At 37.7% G+C, this 19,181-nt stretch overlaps 1 protein-coding gene across 2 annotated transcripts; it reads right to left on the bottom strand.

Annotated features, from left to right (window-relative positions):
- Nucleotides 1-386: 386 nt before the first annotated feature.
- LOC131638934 (adenylyl-sulfate kinase, chloroplastic-like) lies at nt 387-13,132 on the bottom strand. Of its 2 annotated transcripts, none has more exons than XM_058909464.1 (7): nt 12,669-13,132; nt 11,745-11,885; nt 2,166-2,315; nt 1,952-2,070; nt 1,759-1,843; nt 1,530-1,576; nt 387-918 (listed from the first exon to the last, which is right to left on the bottom strand). In XM_058909464.1, exons 1-7 carry the CDS (start codon nt 13,000-13,002, stop codon nt 820-822), a joined length of 975 nt encoding a protein of 324 aa, XP_058765447.1. In that variant the 5' UTR covers nt 13,003-13,132; the 3' UTR covers nt 387-819. The 2 variants fall into 2 exon arrangements, with proteins under 2 accessions (XP_058765447.1, XP_058765451.1); XM_058909468.1 differs by lacking the exon at nt 12,669-13,132 and adding an exon at nt 12,150-12,314.
- Nucleotides 13,133-19,181: the final 6,049 nt, after the last annotated feature.

The raw sequence follows: 19,181 nt of genomic DNA, 5'->3' as shown, positions 1-19,181 counted from the left end.
ATCAATGCCAAATCAAATGCACACTGGTTTCATGTTTGGAGTACCCATAATTTATTCTAAATGTGTAGAATTAATTTTTACATATTTGATTATTCTCGATTAAAATGATTATACTTTCTAAAATTGATTATATTTTAAGTTAAAAATTGTAACTTTTGAGTTCAAACGTAATTTTTACACTCATTTCCAATTCAATTCACTTTTACATAAGTCACTTTTAACTTCAACTCACTTTTAACTTCAATCACTTTTAAGTAAAATCCATTTTATACTATCAATTCATTTAAAATCAATTTCAATTTATTTAGACACCCAAGAATAATTACACTTTTTGTTTAAAAAGTAATTTGACATGGACCATATGCATTGAATTAATAGCTAGACAATTTTCTCAGCTACAGTTCCTTGTTCTTAGGTGAGTTAAAAGGTGTGGCGTTCTGAACAAGCAATTGCTTCATTGTAGAAGCAATTAACTTGGAAGAGTAATTTACAGGGCCATTTCATTTATCTCAATATAATCTGAATTACAAACATCCAATATTGGCTAAAAGATACAAATCACATACACTAAATCCTTTCTTCCTGTGTGCTTATTTTTATCAATCAACAACAACTCTGAAATCCTTCCTCATGGCTCCAACTTATTCAGTCCTGAAGCGTAGATGTGCAGGAAACGATGATTTCCTTGCAGCTGAAAGGAACAACTTCTTATGTGCTAAAATCTACAACACAATTTAACTACAGAGTAGAAGAAAGGATACTTAAAAACCCCAATAAAGCAAACAAAATAGGAAAAGAAAGGCCCCCTCTAAAGCAAAGTCAGGCCTTCAGGTGTCCACTCTTCTCCAAATAGGATATCACTATATCTGCCATATCTTTAGGGGACTTACAGTCACTTCCTTTCTGTTGTAAGACTATCTGCAAGGTAAGGAAGGCAGTTTTTAGAAATGAAAATGAAAAGTGAAATCAATTAAACGGAAAACAAAAAAATATTGATTTAGAATCCCAGTGGTGAAATTTCAGCAGAAATTTTTATAGGAAACGCACGAGCCTAGATAACCATGACTTGTGGCTAATGCAGTAAGCCTATGTTCGATTGAAGATCAAGAAACAGAAAAAAGGAATTAAAAATGAAGCAAAATAAGTTACTTTGTCTCTGTCTAGAAGAACAACAGTTTTAAATTCAAATAAAGAGAACTAAAATATTTCAATTATAAATCAGCAAGTTATTTATTTTCTATTTGGCAACATTACTTACACACCAAAATTTCCACAGCATTTTTAAATCAGTTAACGGCAACTATAACTTTGGTTAACAAGTTGAATAGATTAGTTAACAGACTAATAATCTGTTACAATGATACCAGTTTATTAGTAAAACATTCTTTGTTGTTTAACCTCTACCTTGCCAGCCAATAATTGTGGTACCATCAACCATGTAAAAATGGTATAAAAAATTAGTTTTTTTGGTTGCTCTTTTCTCCATCTTTCACATTACTAAGATGAAAAATACAAAGACAAATGCAAACCTCACAGCCAAGCGGTGGTTCATATGGATCATCTATACCAGTGAAACCTGCAACATACAAATACACAATTCAACCCTGATACGAGAACTGAAGCACGGCATATATAGCTGAACTTCTGATGCTAACATCGTAAAATAACAAATATAGCAGTACGAGATTGTAGCACCCTGTTAGCAAACATACGAAATTTGTTTGCAAGCAGTTATATGAAAAAGTTTTATCAATATACCTTTGATCTTTCCTGCACGAGCAAGCTTGTAAAGGCCCTTTGGGTCCCTAGCTTCGCACACATGTAGCGGCACGTCTATGAAAACCTGCAACATGTGAGCACTGTTTTAGCTATGAAGAACTTCTTGTTTTATAATTGTACAGTAACTGCCAAAAAACCTGCATTTTTTATGACCATAATAACAAGAACATACCTCAATGAAACTCCCTTCTGGCAGTAGTGCTCTGCAAGCATCTCTATCCTTTTGATAGGGTGATATTAAACTAGTGATGCAAATAACACCAGCATCTGCAAAGAGTTTTGCCACCTCACCTGAAATTTTCATAAATACAATATATAGGGGGACATATTTATGAAGCCAAAAAAATCTAGTGCGTGTATATTTATTATAGAAAGTAGAACCTCACCAATCCTTCGAATGTTTTCTGAACGATCTTCTGCTCTAAAGCTAAGATCACGGTTTAGACCATGCCGAATATTGTCACCATCAAGGATGTAAGTCAGTTTTCCTTTGGAGTGCAAGCTTTGGCTCAAAGCACACGCAATAGTACTTTTTCCTAAAATGAATAATGACTTGTGAGTCCGGAACTCAATTGTGTGCATATGGCATCTAGAAGAAGTAACTGTACAAGCTTTTATCCCCATCTGTAGAATTATATTTGATGAGTATAACTGTGTTGGCCAACGCCATGCTAAATTATACTATTTCAATTTTCACGACATCGCTTTTTTTTTTCCAACTTGTATGTATTTTAATTTTCATACAATATCACCAAGAGCAAAGTGTAGAAAAAGGAGCAAATTTTAGAAAAGGCAGTGCGCTTTCCAACGGTTTTTAACATGTCAGGGATAAGTAGCAGTATGAGACGGGAATTTCAATTGTAGGGAGAATTCCAGAAAAACCCCAATATTGAGGCGGCAGGGAATTCAGAACTGTGACAGTTGGACATCAGAGTGGCTTTTGAAATAACTTAAGCTGGAATGCTACTACTAGGAGCAATCTGACAACATCTGAATTAGGAGGGGATGCAACGGAATTGACCATTGAGGTCTCTTAGAACCGAGATAGTTTATTCCAAGCCTTGCTAATAAAGGTTTAGGGTTAAATATGTTTAGTCATTATAAACTTACAAACTTTCATTTTTAGTCCTTATAAATCTTTTTATTTTTATTTTTAGTCCGTATAAATGTTTTGGAATTAAAGTTGATGAAAATATTTATAGGAACTAAAAATAAAAGTTAATAATTTTATAGACTAAAAAATAACTGGTAGATTTGGGAAAGTCTACAAGAGCTGTTAGGACAGCACATGGCAGGGCTAGGTGTCCAGCTGTGAGTGGACAACAGATCCTAGGTTTGAAAATAAATAGCAGCAATGATTAGAGTGTCAGTATCAATGATTAGAGTGTCAGTATACAAGAATTTAGTACTGAATCCAAGGATAGATAGGCCTCTCGAAGCTGCCTAGCTAGATTTCTTTTATTTCTGTTGCTATTTTCAGTCTTAGTACTTGTATGCTACTAGATCCCATTTGAACTCTAGTAGAAATTGCTGAAATAAATCAAATCTTTCCCTAGATTCTTCTGTTTTTTCTTGCTTTCATTATATATATCAGATTGAACCTATCAATTTGGTATCTTGAGCATTTGTTCGAAGATCACAGTGGATGGTTGTTACTCGTCGCACGATGGAAAACAATGTCGATTCAGTAGAGCAGAAGATGAACACCTTTGAAGGAACGATGGAACAGATTCGCCTGATGGTGTTGGAGCAACAGGCGAGGCCGCACGTTACAGTAGATCAAATTTGTCAGTTGATCTTAGAGCAACCACGGCAAAACCATGGGAGAAACGCACGTCCACGAAGGGGTGGTGAGTACGACGAAGAAGAGGAAGAAGAGAGCGACCGGAGCTCCCTCTCACGCGAATCGCAACCTCGTTACCGGCGAAATAGAGGTGAGGGTCATTCCCGATTCTTTGGAAGTCGTAGGAGGCTGGAGATTCCGTTGTTCAAAAGTGAGGATGCTTATGGTTGGCTGATGAAGATAGAACGATACTTCCAGCTGAACGAAGTTAGGGCAAAAGACAAACTGGATGTAGCAATGTTGGCAATGTAGGATAGGGCATTAAATTGGTACCAGTGGTGGGAAGAACAAACATCTTTGAGAACGTGGGATGAATTCAAGATAGCCGTGATGAGACGTTTTCAACCAGGATTGTTGCACAACCCTCTGGGACCATTATTGAGTCTGAAACAGAAGGGCTCAATAGGAGAGTATAGAGAGAAGTTTGAAATGATGGTGGCACCTTTGAGGAGGGAGGAACGAATCATGCTAGACTCCATTTTCCTGAATGGACTCAAGGATGAAATCCAGGCTGAGTTGAAGCTCCATGAAAGCCAGGATTTAGCTGAGTTGATGGACAGAGCCCTATTAATTAAGGGAAAAAATGAGGTTGTCACAAAAAAGGGTAGCTCGTGGAGGGATAGAGGAGGCACTTTCAGATTAAAATATCCTGAAGAGGCTGGAGGGTCTAAGAAAGAAAGTGAGAAGAACCAAGTGGGAGGAATTGACAAGGGCAAAGGAAGAAGGTTGGATCCTGCAGAGTTGGAGGAGAGAAGAAAAAAGGGCTTTGTTTCAAATGTGGAGACAAGTGAAATAGAGAACATGTTTGCAAATTCAAACATATGAGTCTGAAGCTGTGTGAAGATAGTAGTGATGAAGAGGCTGAAGAAGAGGTGATAGGGGAAACCCAATTGAGAGTAGCAGAAAGGGTAGAAGAGCTGTAAACTTTGCAATTGTCTATGCAAAGTAGGGATGGTTTTACCTCTAACAAATCATTCAAGGTATGGGTGGAAGTGAAGGAGAAGAAGCTGCTGATCTTACAAGATTCAGGTGCTACTAGCAATTTTATTGACTCAAAGGTGGCAGCAGAGCTAGCTTTGAAAATTGTGGAGACTCCTACATATGTGATTGAAGTAGGAAATGGAGAGAAGGTGAGAAATCAAGGAGTGTGTGAAGGGCAGGAATTCAATATGCAGGGAGTGAATTTCAGTCAACATTTTTTCATGATGGAGTTAGGAGGTACTGAGTCGGTGTTAGGCATGGATTGGCTAGGTAGTTTGGGGAAGATTGAGGCCAACTTTGAAGAGCTCAGTTTAAAGTGGGAGATGAAGGGTCAGGCATATGAAATCAAGGGAGGTCCTGCCTTATGTGTGATACAATCCACTTAGAAGGCTATGGTAAAAAATTTAAAGGATGAGGGTGTTGGGTTTTATGTGCAATCTATGGAACTTGAAGCACTAAATGAAACAGGGGGGCAGGAAGAGTGGGAGGAATTATTGAAGCCTTTTGAGGTAGTGTTCAACTTACCATCAGGACTGCCACCTATGAGAGCCCATGACCATGCTATTAGATTGAAACCTGATGCTGCCATTCCAAATCTCAGGCCTTACAGGTATCCCTTCTATCAAAATAATGAAATTGAGAAGATAGTTAAGGATATGCTGCAAGCTGGAATTGTGAGGCATAGCACTAGTCCTTTTTCAAGCACTGGGCTACTAGTAAAGAAAAAAGATGGAGGGTGGAGGTTCTGTACTGACTACAGGGCATTGAACAAGGTAACAATTCCCAATAAGTTTCCCATACCTGTCATTGAGGAATTGTTGGATGAATTTGGAGGTACTGTGATTTTCTCAAAACTAGACCTAAAAGCTGGATACCATCAAATTAGGATGAAGGAAGAGGATGTATCCAAGACTGCTTTTAGGACACATGAAGGGCATTATGAATACTTAGTAATGCCTTTTGGATTGTCCAATGCTCCTTCAACTTTCCAAGCATTGATGAATGAAGTATTAAGGTCATACTTAAGGAAGTTTTGCTTAGTTTTTTTTTATGATATCCTGATTTACAGTAAAAGCAGAGAGGAGCATCGAACACATTTGAAGATGGTTATGATTCTGCTCTAGTAACAGCAGCTGTATGCTAACAGGAAGAAATGTTCTTTTGGTCAGCTAGAAATTGAATACTTGGGACACATTATTTCAGGAGCAGGAGTGTCAGCTGATCCAAAGAAGATTGAAGACATGCTGAAAAGGCCAGTTCCCAAGGATTTGAAGGGACTAAGGGGTTTCTTGGGACTGACTGGCTACTACAGGAAGTTTGTCAGAAATTATGGGAAAATTGCTTGCCACTGGCTCAGTTGCTGAAGAAAGACAGTTTCTTATGGAGCAAGGATGCCCAGTTGGCTTTTGAGGCTCTTAAGGTAGCCATGACGACTGTTCCAGTCTTGGCATTACATGATTTTGATAAAGAGTTTGTGCTGGAAACTGATGCATCAGGAAAAGGGATTGGGGTTGTCCTCATGCAGGGGGGAAGACCTATCTCTTATATGAGTCAGACCTTGTCAGATAGGGCACAACAGAAGTCTGTTTATGAAAGGGAGCTAATGGCAATTGTGATTGCAATTCAGAAGTGGAGGCCCTATTTGTTGGGAAGGCATTTCAAGGTGCACACTGATCAAAAGAGTTTGAAGTTCATTACTGAGCAGAGAATTATGGGGGAGGAGCAACAAAAATGGCTATCAAAATTGTTATGGTATGATTTTGAAGTAAAATATAAACCTGGAAAGGAAAATAGTGCAGCAGATTCCTTATCAAGGCATATGCAATATGCTAGCATTACAACCAGACAATGTGAAGCATGGAATGGGTTAGAAGAAGAGGTTCAGAAGGATGAAAAGCTAAGAGCTATAGTGCAGGCAGTGCTGACTGATCCTTCCAGTCAAGGAGGGTTTAAATTAAAGGGAGGAAGACTGTATCATGAAGGCAGGATTGTGATTCCAAGACAATCTCCCAGGATTGATTGGATTATGAAAGAGTTCCATGATACTGCCATAGGTGGACACTCTGGTTAAAGAACTTACAAGAGAATAGCCAGTGTGGTGTATTGGGAAGGAATGAGGAAGAAAATACAGGAATATGTTCAAGCTTGTGAAATATGCCAGAGGAACAAATATCAAACCCTGAGCTCTGGGGGATTACTGTAGCCTCTGCCTATTCCCACTCAGACATGTAATTACATGGATTTCCCAGCTCCATAGTCTCTGACAGAGATAAGGTGTTTTTGAGTCATTTTTGGTCTGAATTGTTTAAACAAGTAGGTAACAAAGTGAAATATAGTAGTGCATACCATCCACAGTCTGATGGGAAAACAGAGGTAGTCAATAGGTGTCTTGAGACGTATTTGAGGTGTGTAACTGGCTTGAAACCAAAACAGTGGCCAAAGTGGCTAGCTTGGGCTTAACACTGGTATAATACAACTATCATGCATCTTTAAGAACCACTCCATTTGAGGCCTTGTATGGGAGAACCCCTCTTGTGTTGATAAGAGGAGACACTCCTTCATCAGCAGTAGATGAAGTGAACAAGTTAACTGCTGAGAGGAATGTGATTTTAAAGGAGCTGCAGGAGCAATTGCTTAGAGCTCAAGATGTCATGAGGAGCCAAGCAAACAAACATAGAAGGGCTGTGGAGTATGAGGTAGGAGATAGGGTGTTTCTGAAAATCCAACCTTATAAAATGAGGAAATTGGCTAAAAGGTTGAACCAAAAATTAAGTCCAAGGTACTATGGTCCCTATGAAATAATTCAGAAGATTGGTGCCGTAGCTTATAAGTTAAAGCTGCCAGAGGACACTAGGGTACACCCTGTGTTCCATGTTTCGTTGCTCAAGAAGGCTGTATCACCTTCTGTGGAAACACAGCCTTTACCTGTGTGCATCAACGAGGAGTGGCATTTAGAACCCACCCCTGAGAAGATTTTGGAGCAGAGACAGAATGAACAGGGTGGAATAGAAGCATTGGTTCAATGGAAGGAGTTGCCTGAGTTTGAAAACTCTTGGGAAAGTGTAGACAAACTGAAGGCAGAATTTCCAGAATTTCTCCTTGAGGTCAAGGAGAACTTTGAAGGGGGAGAATTGGTAGATTTGGGAAAGTCTACAAGAGGACCCGCAAGAGAGAGAAAGAAAGGACAGCTGGCTTATAGGACAAAAGCTGTTAGGACAGCACATGGCAGGGCTAGGTGTCCAGCTGTGAGTGGACAACAGATCCTAGGTTTGATAATAAATAGCAGCAATGATTAGAGTGTCAGTATGCAAGACTTTAGTACTGAATCCTAGGAGAGATAGGCCTCTCGAAGCTGCCTAGCTAGATTTCTTTTATTTTTGTTGCTATTTTCAGTCTTAGTACTTGTATGCTACTAGATCCCATTTGAACTCTAGTAGAAATTGCTGAAATAAATCAAATCTTTCCCTAGATTCTTCTGTTTTTTCTTGCTTTCATTAGGGGTGTGCATGGATCAATAACCAAACCAAATTGAACCATATATATGGTTTGGTTTGGATATTAAAACTGTTTTATTAAAACCGGTTTAATTTTTAAAAACCGGTTTATATATGGATCGGTTCAGTTTTAAACCGGTTTCTCACAAAAACCAGTTATAACAAAATAAACAGTTTTAAACCGGTTTTTTCTAAAACCAAATTTTTATTTTCTTAAAAAGAAAACCAATTTTATGCAATTCCGGATTGGTTAATATTTATAGTCTAAATAAATGCTAATCTATCTTCGATATTGTATTGGACATGATATTCATATCTGTATAAATCTAAATTTGGGGTCTACAATTGACACTAATAGGTTTCTCTAACAATGGTATTAAATGATTTTTCACTCTCAAAACAAAATGAATTTCATCACTGTATTGAATTCATTCACAAACGCTTCAAATTCAAACTAAAACTCCAACTTGAATTACAAATCTATGACACTTGCAGCTATATGAATATAAGATATCTATGAGTATGATAATCATCTTAAACAACAATTACGTATTGGAATGAAGGAATTGAGTAAAGAAAACTTACCAACCGTACCGATTAATCAATTAATCGTTAAATTCACAATTTATTAATAAATTGTTATTAGAGAAATTTGACTTTTATTATAATGTGTTTATGGTGAACCATGAAAAAGACAAAAACATATAAATTTAATACATAATAAAATTTGGATACCCAATAACTAAACCACATTATTATTATGGGTACCGGTTTATATTTGGATAACAAAATGGATACCCGCTTTTATATTTTAGCATTTGGATTAGGTTTTAAAAAGTGGAACAATTTGGATACCAATTCGGTTAATAATAACCGGTTTTTTTGCACACCCCTAGCTTTCATTATCTATATCAGATTGAACCTATCAAAAACTTTAACCCTAATGTCTAAATCCATATCACTAGTAGCTATACAAGGCAATCGTTGCAGTTTGAAGCTGTAATCCAAAACAATTTGGTCTCCACAACCATGCTGTTGAGTTGCCACTATTATTGGCAGCCAGAGTGATTGGATTGTTATTGTAGTTATACAGACAAAACACTAACTGTGCATCATCTGAAATAGAAGGTTGTTTTAATGATCAATTTTCTACAGGAAGGTTTGGAAATCTTCGAAAGGGATTTAGCTCCTTACCTAAAAAATATTCAATTGTAGCTTTGAAAATTCCATATGACTGGGCCCAACCATCTCAATGCACCTCCAAGGAAACATCATCCCCTCGGGTAAATTTAGGTTGTTGGAGCCACAGAAACAACCTCTACAGCTATATGGCTTATCTGCCAACATTTTAACAATCATGGGGACTGTCAATAGCCTAACGGTCTTTGTTTTACAACTTAATGTCTTAACTAGATTATGGTCTATGAGATACTTTCTAATGCCGCTGTCATATTCTAATGGTAACAAATGTTTGCTATAGGGGCCACTTACCATCTTTGTTTGATAATTTGAGACTTTAAACAAAGCTTTTATGAACACTTGCACCTGTTCAATTTGTGCAGTATCCAAACTCGATGGACTGCTTTCACACTTTAGCTCCTCCACATCTATGTCTATCGCTAGGAATTGAGTGCTTTTGTGCTTAAAATTGTGACACGCAATAAATGCTTTGTCACATAACATACATAGTACGACGTTTTCCACCTTGTAAGCTATTTCTGATGCATTGAAACTCCTAGTCCTTGGTGTTTTAGACTTACTTTTCTGGGCTTGCACATTGGTACTGACATTCATCATAGATTTATTTAACCTGGGTACAGGACAATTATGTGTATTGCTGCTGTTAGGGAAATTGCACACAGTTCCTGCCTTTCTCCGAAAATCTACTTAATGTCGAAAATATAGTGTCACCACTTTGGGATGATATTAAACCCAGGTCTCACATAATTAAGGTGCAATCACCGAGCACTACCATCAAGATCAATTGAAGTCTACCGTACCTTGGATTGGGTGGGGTATTGTCCATGGAGAAGAATAGTTCACACTTCTAAAGCCATTCTGTCACATCGAGGGAGTTTGATCTTCAAAGTACGGGTAAAAGACTGGTTTGGGTCGAATAATAGTTTCCCTGCGCATTTCTAGTAATTTTTGGGCTCGCGTTTCTAACCTCGGCTTGTGGGTTTCCCAATTTTCTTGCAGTTGTTCCTTCTAGGTGAAGCTGGTTAGATCCATCAAATCTGGAATAGTCTATTTTCGAACCCCTTGATGAATAGCAGTTCTACATTGAGAACGAGATCCTCTGAGTATAATGTGATGGTTGCTGAAAATTCCTAGAAATTCCTTGAAGTGGTTCCGATTGAGTTCGGAGCATGGCGTTGATTGCCAATAAGCTATCCATTAGTTGATTAAAACCCAGTTCCTTCATTATTTAAGCTCTCATTCTAACATTTCAACTGATTTGTGTAGCTTTATCCATGGGTAAGCACCAGCTTGAAGGTCTAATACTAATTGAGACGAGAATTTGGATTTTAGGGAGGACTTTGATAAAACCTAATACTAAGGCTGGGAACTCAAAATTGTGAATGAGTTCCAATAAAGTTGAGAGAATTGAGACTAGAGTAGAGAAAAGAGAACAGTTGTTTTCTGAAATGTGGAGATGATTTTTTTGCTTGACCACTTTTGGTAATAATAAATGCATGAGAAGATAAAACCATTTGCAAAGGAATATGACCACTACACAGTGCTTACTCAGCAAGTGCCAAAACAGAAAAAGTTAATAGATAAAATGACACAATGTGACCAAAAATAAATAAAAAACATAAGATAAATCTAACTTAAAATGCCACTTAAACCGCTGCAGCAATTGCTGTAAGAAGTGAGCATAGTTAGACAAGAATCTACCTTATATTGCACACTTTAAGTAATGCAATTTTTCGGCATTAAGCAAAGAAATTAGAAAGTTCATCTTGACTGACTGACTGGGTAAGTGACTTAAGGCTAACAATTTCTACTTTTGTTCCACATGGCTATATGTTAAACTAAAGTTGAGGCTTAACCTCAAAAGTCACCTTACCTGTAAGGGAGACATAAACATCAAACAATCAGTAATTTGAATTATAGCGGTTCCAACAGAAAAGCTTGCCAAGCGAAGTTTTAAGTGCCGATGCGATACATACTCCGCCTAATTATATATTCGATGGAGAAATAGTAGAATTACGTATTCTGTAATGAAAGTGTCTATTATAGGTCTATACTAGTCCTTACTCTTAACAATCTACTATTTTATACAGCATCACATGCATATATGTCAAGTTCAGTTAAAAACAAATACTCACTATATCTGCCCATGCACAAAACACGACAAGAAATCCTAATAAGCCAGAGAAAGCCAACATGACAAGAAATCCTAATAAGCCAGAGAGAGCCAACATAACAAGAAATCCTAGTAAGCCAAAGAGAGCCAACATAACAAGAAATCCCAGTAAGCCAGAGAGAGCCAACATAACAAGAAATCCTAGTAAGCCAAAGAGAGCTTAAAACAAAATCACCATCAGAATCTTACTCTTGCGCAAAACTGTGCTTAATTTTCGTTTGATTTCATGTACTATATACATTTGTAGATAGTAACAACCTAAAAAATCACAAACCTGAACCACTGAGACCAGTTAGCCATATAACACAGCCTTTTTGCTGAAGCAGCTGCTGCCTATCACGATTTTGAACGGGACATTCATGCCACAAAATGTTTGTCGAGTTCCCAATGTTTGACATCTTCCGGAAACTTTTACCTAAATCGATAACAACTCGGTTAACAATTATAGTCATCATTTACACTATAGCTTCTCTATGCTAGACATCAAATGACAAAAAATAAAAGTCAACTGTCCGTACATATGCATCAAAATTCAACACTTTCCCTATAACTTAGAACACTCGAATCTTATCCTAATTGATAAGGACGAAACAAACCAAAAAAAGATTAAAAAAAAAGCAGCAAAATAGAACACTAATCACTCGTACTATTATTTGGGATTATGATTCATGATACTTACCTGAATAATCAGTCACCTTGGTAGCCCTTATTAACTTTTGAAACCTAATCGAGAATCAGTTTTTTCAATCTACGAACATATGCATCGTTTTAAAGTTGACTGTTTGCCCAATTCACTGTAGCTACTTGCTACACGTTACTAAATTGTGACCCACATGGCTGAAATGTACATATTTTATTTTATATGGTTCAGAAGGAATCTCTTAATTCTCCGTCTTTCTTCTCTAATAATTATTATTTCCCTATTATTTTAAAACCATAAAAATGTTCTAGATTCTTTCTGAATTATATACCATTCCACCTAACACAGTCTTTCTACTGTATATAATATAAAGAAGCTCGTTGAAATTGAAATTGAAATTAACTAATGACTTTAACAATGCAAAAGACGAATAATAGCGCATAAAAAACCATTTCACAAAAAAGAATTGAGAATTGAGATTCCAGATCTTGATAGCTTTATAAATCATGATAGAGAGAGAAAAAAAGAGTCTGGAAAGAAACAGAAAAAGAATAGTACTGTTATCCGTGCAAGATGGTTCAGAATCGTTCTTAGCCTTAATTGGCTTAAACAAGTTCCTCGAGCACTTGCGATTGCGGGCACGGTCATCGATCAAAAAAGCGCTGGTGTATTCCTTCGCCGTAATGGGTTTCCGTGAGTTGAATTTCGCACGGTCGTGGCAGAGCACCAAGCTTCCGGGACTACGGTACGATCTAACGACATTGGTTGCGCGGAGCTTAGAAAACCCTAGGTTCTCCACCGCCGGTGACGGAGAAGTCACCGATTGCCGGCATTCGACTTTACCGAACTTGCCGGTGCTACACGACGGGGAAAGTAATTTCACGGTACTCATTTACGGCGGAGGAAGAAAAATCGGGCGGTAAAAAAAAGATTGAATTGAGAATTTGAGGGAAGTGGTGAGGAAAAATAGGATTGAGTTGGATAACGGAGGTTCTCCTGTAACGGTTTTCTGTTATGGCTTACATTCCATAGCGATAAATAATTATACCGTGATTTTTGCGATTTTGAATTGTCATTATTTTAAAAAAGAAAAAAAAGATTTGCGCCGTAAAATATTTAATTTTAACCTGTTAATCAATAACCATTATATATTTTGTGAAGTCATATCAAATAGAATTTAATTGATATGTATCAACGGTGTAAAACAGTGAATCCCATTTAATATTTAATAAAATTTAATTTTAATTTTAATTATTTTTAAAATAATATTTATGAATAATTGTGATATACTATGTAAAAAAAATTTACATCAACGCTACATAGTAATTAATCTCTATCCAATAAACTATTTTCGAAAAAAAAATCCAAATAACCATGTTTAATAAATAAATTACACCAAAAACCATGTTTTCGGCAAAATTACGCATATGACCAGATTTCAGAGGCGGACTCCACATAGGAGCCACCCCAGGTGGCGCCAATGCCCATTTCCTCATAACCTATGCGCCACCCAGGGTGGCATCAATGTATATTTTGGACTTTTTAGCCACCTAGGGTGGCGCCTATGTATATATATATATATATATATATATATATATATATATATATATATATATATATATATATTTTTTTTTTTTGTTTTTTTTTGTTTTTTTTTAAATTTTTTTTATTTATTAATAAAATTGTTTTTAATATAAATATACATGATTAAAAGTATATTTTGTTTTTGTTATTTATTAATAAAATTGTTTTAACAATTAAATAAATAATGAAACACCACATGTCATTCATTCCAAACATTACAAATACAAGAAATGCAGAAACAACATTACAAATACGGTCATACAGTTCAAACATTACAAATACAGTAAAAAAAAGAAAATTGATAAAACATGGATATTATGCTATTCACCACCCCTCCGACCACGATCCCTCCGACCCGGAGCCGGACCATGACCCCTCTCACCGCCAGTTCCGCAATCTGGAACTGTTCGATTCCGGTTTGAAGGTTCTCGACGAGCCACTTCTCCACGACCCCCCCTATTCCTTGGTTGTTCTTGTTGTGTCTGGGTAGGTGGTCCTCGGATTAGCCCTTCCATGCGCTCATTGGACATGTATTCTTGTATGTTGCTGTCAAATAGTCGGGTCCCCATGCCCTCAAAGATTTGTCTTGGCGGTGGAGTTGCGTCACATGGTCGGTAAAACCCAGCGCTTGATTGACCTTGAAAAAATGGCATTGTTTGTTGGGGTGTGGTGTACCCATATTGTTGGTGTTGTGGAAATTGGGGTGTGGGGTATCCATGTTGTTGGTACTGTGACACCCATGGTAAGAAGTTGTTGTTGAGCCATTTTCAAGAACTCTTTAAGTTTTCTGCGGATTTGAAAATGCAAAGTGGTTTTTTGAAGAAGAAGAATATATGTTGGTGAAAAGAAAGCAAGTCTATGAGAGTATTTATAGAGGGTTGGTGGTTGCTGATGTTAAGTGCATGAGGGCCAAGTGGTGAGCATGCATGTGATACAGATATCAAAGTGATAAATATGGGTTCACATGCATTCTGTGTTGAAATGACCATGCATTCCCGTGTTTTGTGCTGACTTTGTCTAAGCATGCATGCATTAATTGTTTCTGGCAGAATAGACTAGGCCTGCATCCCGTGTTCGGTGCTGAATTGTCTAGGCATGCATGCATACAGTATTTCGATGCAGGTAGATCACATGCTGGCGGATCAGATTAGGGTTTTGGAAGTGGGGACCACTAGACAAAATTAGGGCAAAAAAAAAACAAAAAAAAAAAAGAAATAGCACTAATGCGCCACCCCAGGTGGCGCCATGCTGGGAACTTTTGGTCTAATGCGCCACCCCAGGTGGCGCCTACATGGTTCTGTTGCTTTTTTTTTGAAAATTTAGGGTTAGGGTTTGGTTAGGGTTTTCTATGTTTTTTTTTATTTTTAGGGTTTAGGGTTTTCTAGTTGCTGTGTCACCGAAAATAATTAGCATACAGTCTTCGCATGTGATTGTACAGTGTACACTGCTCAGTATGGTTGTGTCTGGTCAAGTCGGCAAAACTGTAGTTCACCAGGTGTCAAGCACACCTCAAATCAAATCAACTCAGGCATTCATTTTCCGTCAACTTTATTCGCATGTGATTGTACAGTATGCACTGCTCAGTGTGGTTGTGTCTGGTCAAGTCGACTGTGCGGTTGTGCAGCAGTGTCATCCATACCTCAAATCAACTGTGCAGCAGTCTGGGGTGCAGCAGTGCAGCAGTTCACCAGTTCACGGCTCAGTACGCATGTGATTGTACATTATTCGCCTTCATAATTGTCATCACTCAATGATCGTCTACATAAAGGAAGCCTCTAATGTGGAAAGAAACACAACTCATTACACATCTCATTTCACATCTGAAATAACACTCTCTACCCACTCAACAATGGCCCCTCCACAATACATTATCAACGCTCATGTTTTTGGCGAGACATATGATAACGAAGAAGTTGGTTTTCTGTTTAGAAACACCGAGGTTAAACGATTTTGTTTAAGTAGAAAAGCAAATTTCAATTACTTCAAACAGAGATTAGAGACGAAGCTTGCGTTGGGTGATGTATCCCAAATTTTTTACCAATATCGATTTCTTCGTGGGGACAACCCGGTCAAGTTTATCCAAGTTGAGATCAAAGACGATGAAGACATGCAGAATATGTTTGCCAATCATGAGTATTCTGGTTACGAATGCATAGAACTATATGTTACTCTACCAGAAGTTCAACCCACACAGATGGTTGAGTCACAGGTCATTGATGCACTTGGAGACGAGCAAGCAGAGGTCGACGTTGTAGATGAAGAAGAAGAAGCACCGGAAATAGAAGTTGATGACCTGGTAAACGAGGAAAGTGAAGATGAACCGGAAGTTGTTGTACCACGAGATCAAGTGCATATGCCTCCAGTGCACATGAGGAACCTGAATTTTGATGGGGATGACGAACCATCGACTGATATTTTCTATGATCCATACACCCAAACAGATCAACGGTTAAAAGTAGGAGACAGATTTCGTTCTAAGGAGGCATGTATCATGGCGATAAAAAGATTTCATATGGCAAACAATGTTGATTTTAGAGTTGATCGCACCAATGTCGAAAGGTACGAAATTTACTGTAGTAACACTGATTGTGGATTCAGGTTGCATGCATCATACAGGAAGATAAGTGACTCATGGGTTATAGGATATATTTCCCAAGATCACACATGTATTAACACAAATGTATCACAAGATCACCGTAAGCTCAGTTATGACATCATTTGTCAAGAAATCTTGCCTCTAGTTGAAAAAGATCCATCGTTAAAGGTGAAAACGATAATCTCTCATATCGTTGCAACGTACAACTACACTCCGTCTTATAGAAAGGCGTGGCTGGCGAAGACCAAGGCGATCGAAGTTGTGTATGGAAATTGGGAGGATTCGTATAAACGACTCCCACATTTCTTATATGCGCTTCAAATTTATGCTCCTGGAACTGTTACTATTTTAGAGACCCTTCCGGCGCAATCTCCAGACGGAACATCACTTCAAGGAAATGTGATATTCCACAGGCTCTTCTGGGCTTTCCGTCCATGTGTACAAGGATTTTCATATTGCAAACCAATTCTTCAAATAGATGGAACTTGGTTGTACGGAAAATATAAAGGCACCATGTTGATGGCTGTGGCTCAAGACGGAAATAGTAACATCTTTCCTGTTGCTTTCGCTCTTGTGGAAGGAGAAACTGCTGGAGGTTGGGGTTTCTTTCTGAGAAATCTTCGGACACACGTTGCCCCCAACCTGGACTTTGCCTGATTTCGGACAGACATGCTGCCATCGAGAGTGCGTACAACAATCCAGCAAACGGGTGGCAAAACCCTACATCAACGCATGTTTACTGTATTCGACACATCGCACAAAATTTCATGCGGGAGATAAAGGACAGGGCTCTTCGGAAGACTCGTGTCAATGTCGGATATGCGTTGACTCAACCAACGTTCCAATATTATCGACATGAAATTGTAGCGGCAAATCCAGATGCAGGCAGATGGGTAGACAATCTTGCTAGAGAGAAATGGACCAGATCATACGACAACGGGAAGCGATGGGGGCACATGACTACGAATCTTGTGGAGTCTATGAACGGGGTGTTTAAGGGCATCAGACACCTTCCGATTACTGCCTTGGTGGAAGCAACATACTATAGGATGGCTTCTCTTTTCGCAAGAAGAGGTGAGCGTTGGAATGCAGTTATAGAATCCGGACAATTATGGAGCGAAACATGCGTCAAATTCATGAAAGAGCAATCTGCCAAAGCCAACAGCCACATTGTGACATCTTTCGATCGATTCAACCGGACCTTCAGTGTTAAAGAAACGATTGACCATAACGAGGGCCTTCCGAGACAACAATACATGGTTCTTATAGATGAAGGGTGGTGCGATTGTGGAAAGTTTCAAGCCTTTCGGATGCCATGCTCTCATGTAATTGCAGCATGTTCGTATGCGCATCAAGATCCGTTAGCACTTTTATCTCCCATTACAAGGCAGAAACCTTGCTCGGGGTGTACAACAACTCATTTCAAGTGATGGCAAAGGAGGATTATTGGCCTACGTATGAAGGGGACGTGGTTTGGCATAATGATAACATGCGGAGAAAGAAAAGAGGTCGCCCGAACAGCACCCGGATCACAACCGAGATGGATCATGAGAAAATGGTACGAAAGTGTAGCATATGTCGTGAAGTCGGGCACAATAAAAATACATGTCCTAACCGTGGATCAAATTCCACCAACAATTAGTTGTATGTCATTTGTATTTTGTATCTGTATTTTTATTGACAATGTTTTTGTATTTGTATTAGTATTCGTATTTGTATTTGTATTTGTATTTATATTTGTATTTGTATTTGTATTTCTATTGGTTATGTATTTGTATTATCCTTTATTAAATCAACTAGTTATGTCTTTGTCTCGTTGTGAAATTGTCTTCATGGCCCATACTGCCACTCTTTATTTTGGACAGTCAGTCAAATACGCATGCTTTCGTCTAGTCCCATCAAGTCAGTCATTGATCAGTGTGTCTGCATTTATCATACATGTTAGGCGTGCTTGTAAACAGTACGCAACATCATTAATTTTTTCTACAAACTACTATTATAAATTAGGGGCTCCTATGGTTGAGTTTACACACAGATACACAAACTCCAAATACCAAACAATCACACAAACACAACCATGCCTCGCCGGACAACCATTAGGCCAGATGGATGTCACCGGACAACAGAGTTGCCGCCCCGAAGATCAACATGGCGTGCCGAACCTGAACCGGAGTATCGCAGAAGGAACGGACATGTCATATTCTCCGCCGTCAAACCTCCCATGCCGGTTATGTTTTGGAATATCTCTTCCGTCGAGCAGCTCAAGAGGACTCTCCTGAGATTTTTAGAGGGGGAGTACGAGGCCGGCGAACAGATAAGAAGCATCAAGAGGCTTAAAACAAGGGCTGATGATGTGACTGGAGCAACGATAACTTTCTGGGATAACGTGGAATACGACATTGATGTCATTCAAATGATGCATGGACCTAATGACATTGTTTTAACCGTGGTGATTTCTTAGATGTTTTACTTTATCTTTTTCTGTTGGTTATTTTCTATGTACCTTTTAATTAATGAATGAACTACTTTTTTCCGTGGACGTTCGAGTTAGCTGATTCACTGATTTTATCTGTTGCAATTTAATATATATATTTTTTTAATACTTTAAAATAAAAACAATTTTATTAATAAATAAAAAAACAAAATATAATTTATTTATTTATGTTAAAAACAATTTTATTAATAAATAAAAAAATTTTAAAAAAAAAATAGTAAATAAACAATAAAAAAAAAACAAAAAAATATATATATATATATATATATATATATATATATATATATATATATATATATATATATATATATATATATATATATATATATATATATATATATATATATATATATATATATATATACACACATAGGCGCCACCCTAGGTGGCTAAAAAT

This window comes from Vicia villosa, linkage group LG1 (genome assembly GCF_029867415.1).
Source record: "Vicia villosa cultivar HV-30 ecotype Madison, WI linkage group LG1, Vvil1.0, whole genome shotgun sequence".
NCBI lineage: Eukaryota > Viridiplantae > Streptophyta > Magnoliopsida > Fabales > Fabaceae > Vicia > Vicia villosa.
The sequence above is the reverse complement of the archived record's forward strand: the minus strand, read 5'-3'. Positions and strand labels throughout refer to the sequence as shown.

Excerpts from the sequence above, each read along its gene's own strand:
- LOC131638934 (XM_058909464.1), bottom strand. The coding sequence starts at position 13,002 with ATGAGTACCGTGAAATTACTTTCCCCGTCGTGTAGCACCGGCAAGTTC. Across the intron at positions 2,316-11,744 it reads AACTGGTCTCAGTGGTTCAG|GAAAAAGTACTATTGCGTGT; the intron begins GTTTGTGATTTT and ends TATTCATTTTAG. Across the intron at positions 1,844-1,951 it reads CAGAAGGGAGTTTCATTGAG|GTTTTCATAGACGTGCCGCT; the intron begins GTATGTTCTTGT and ends CACATGTTGCAG.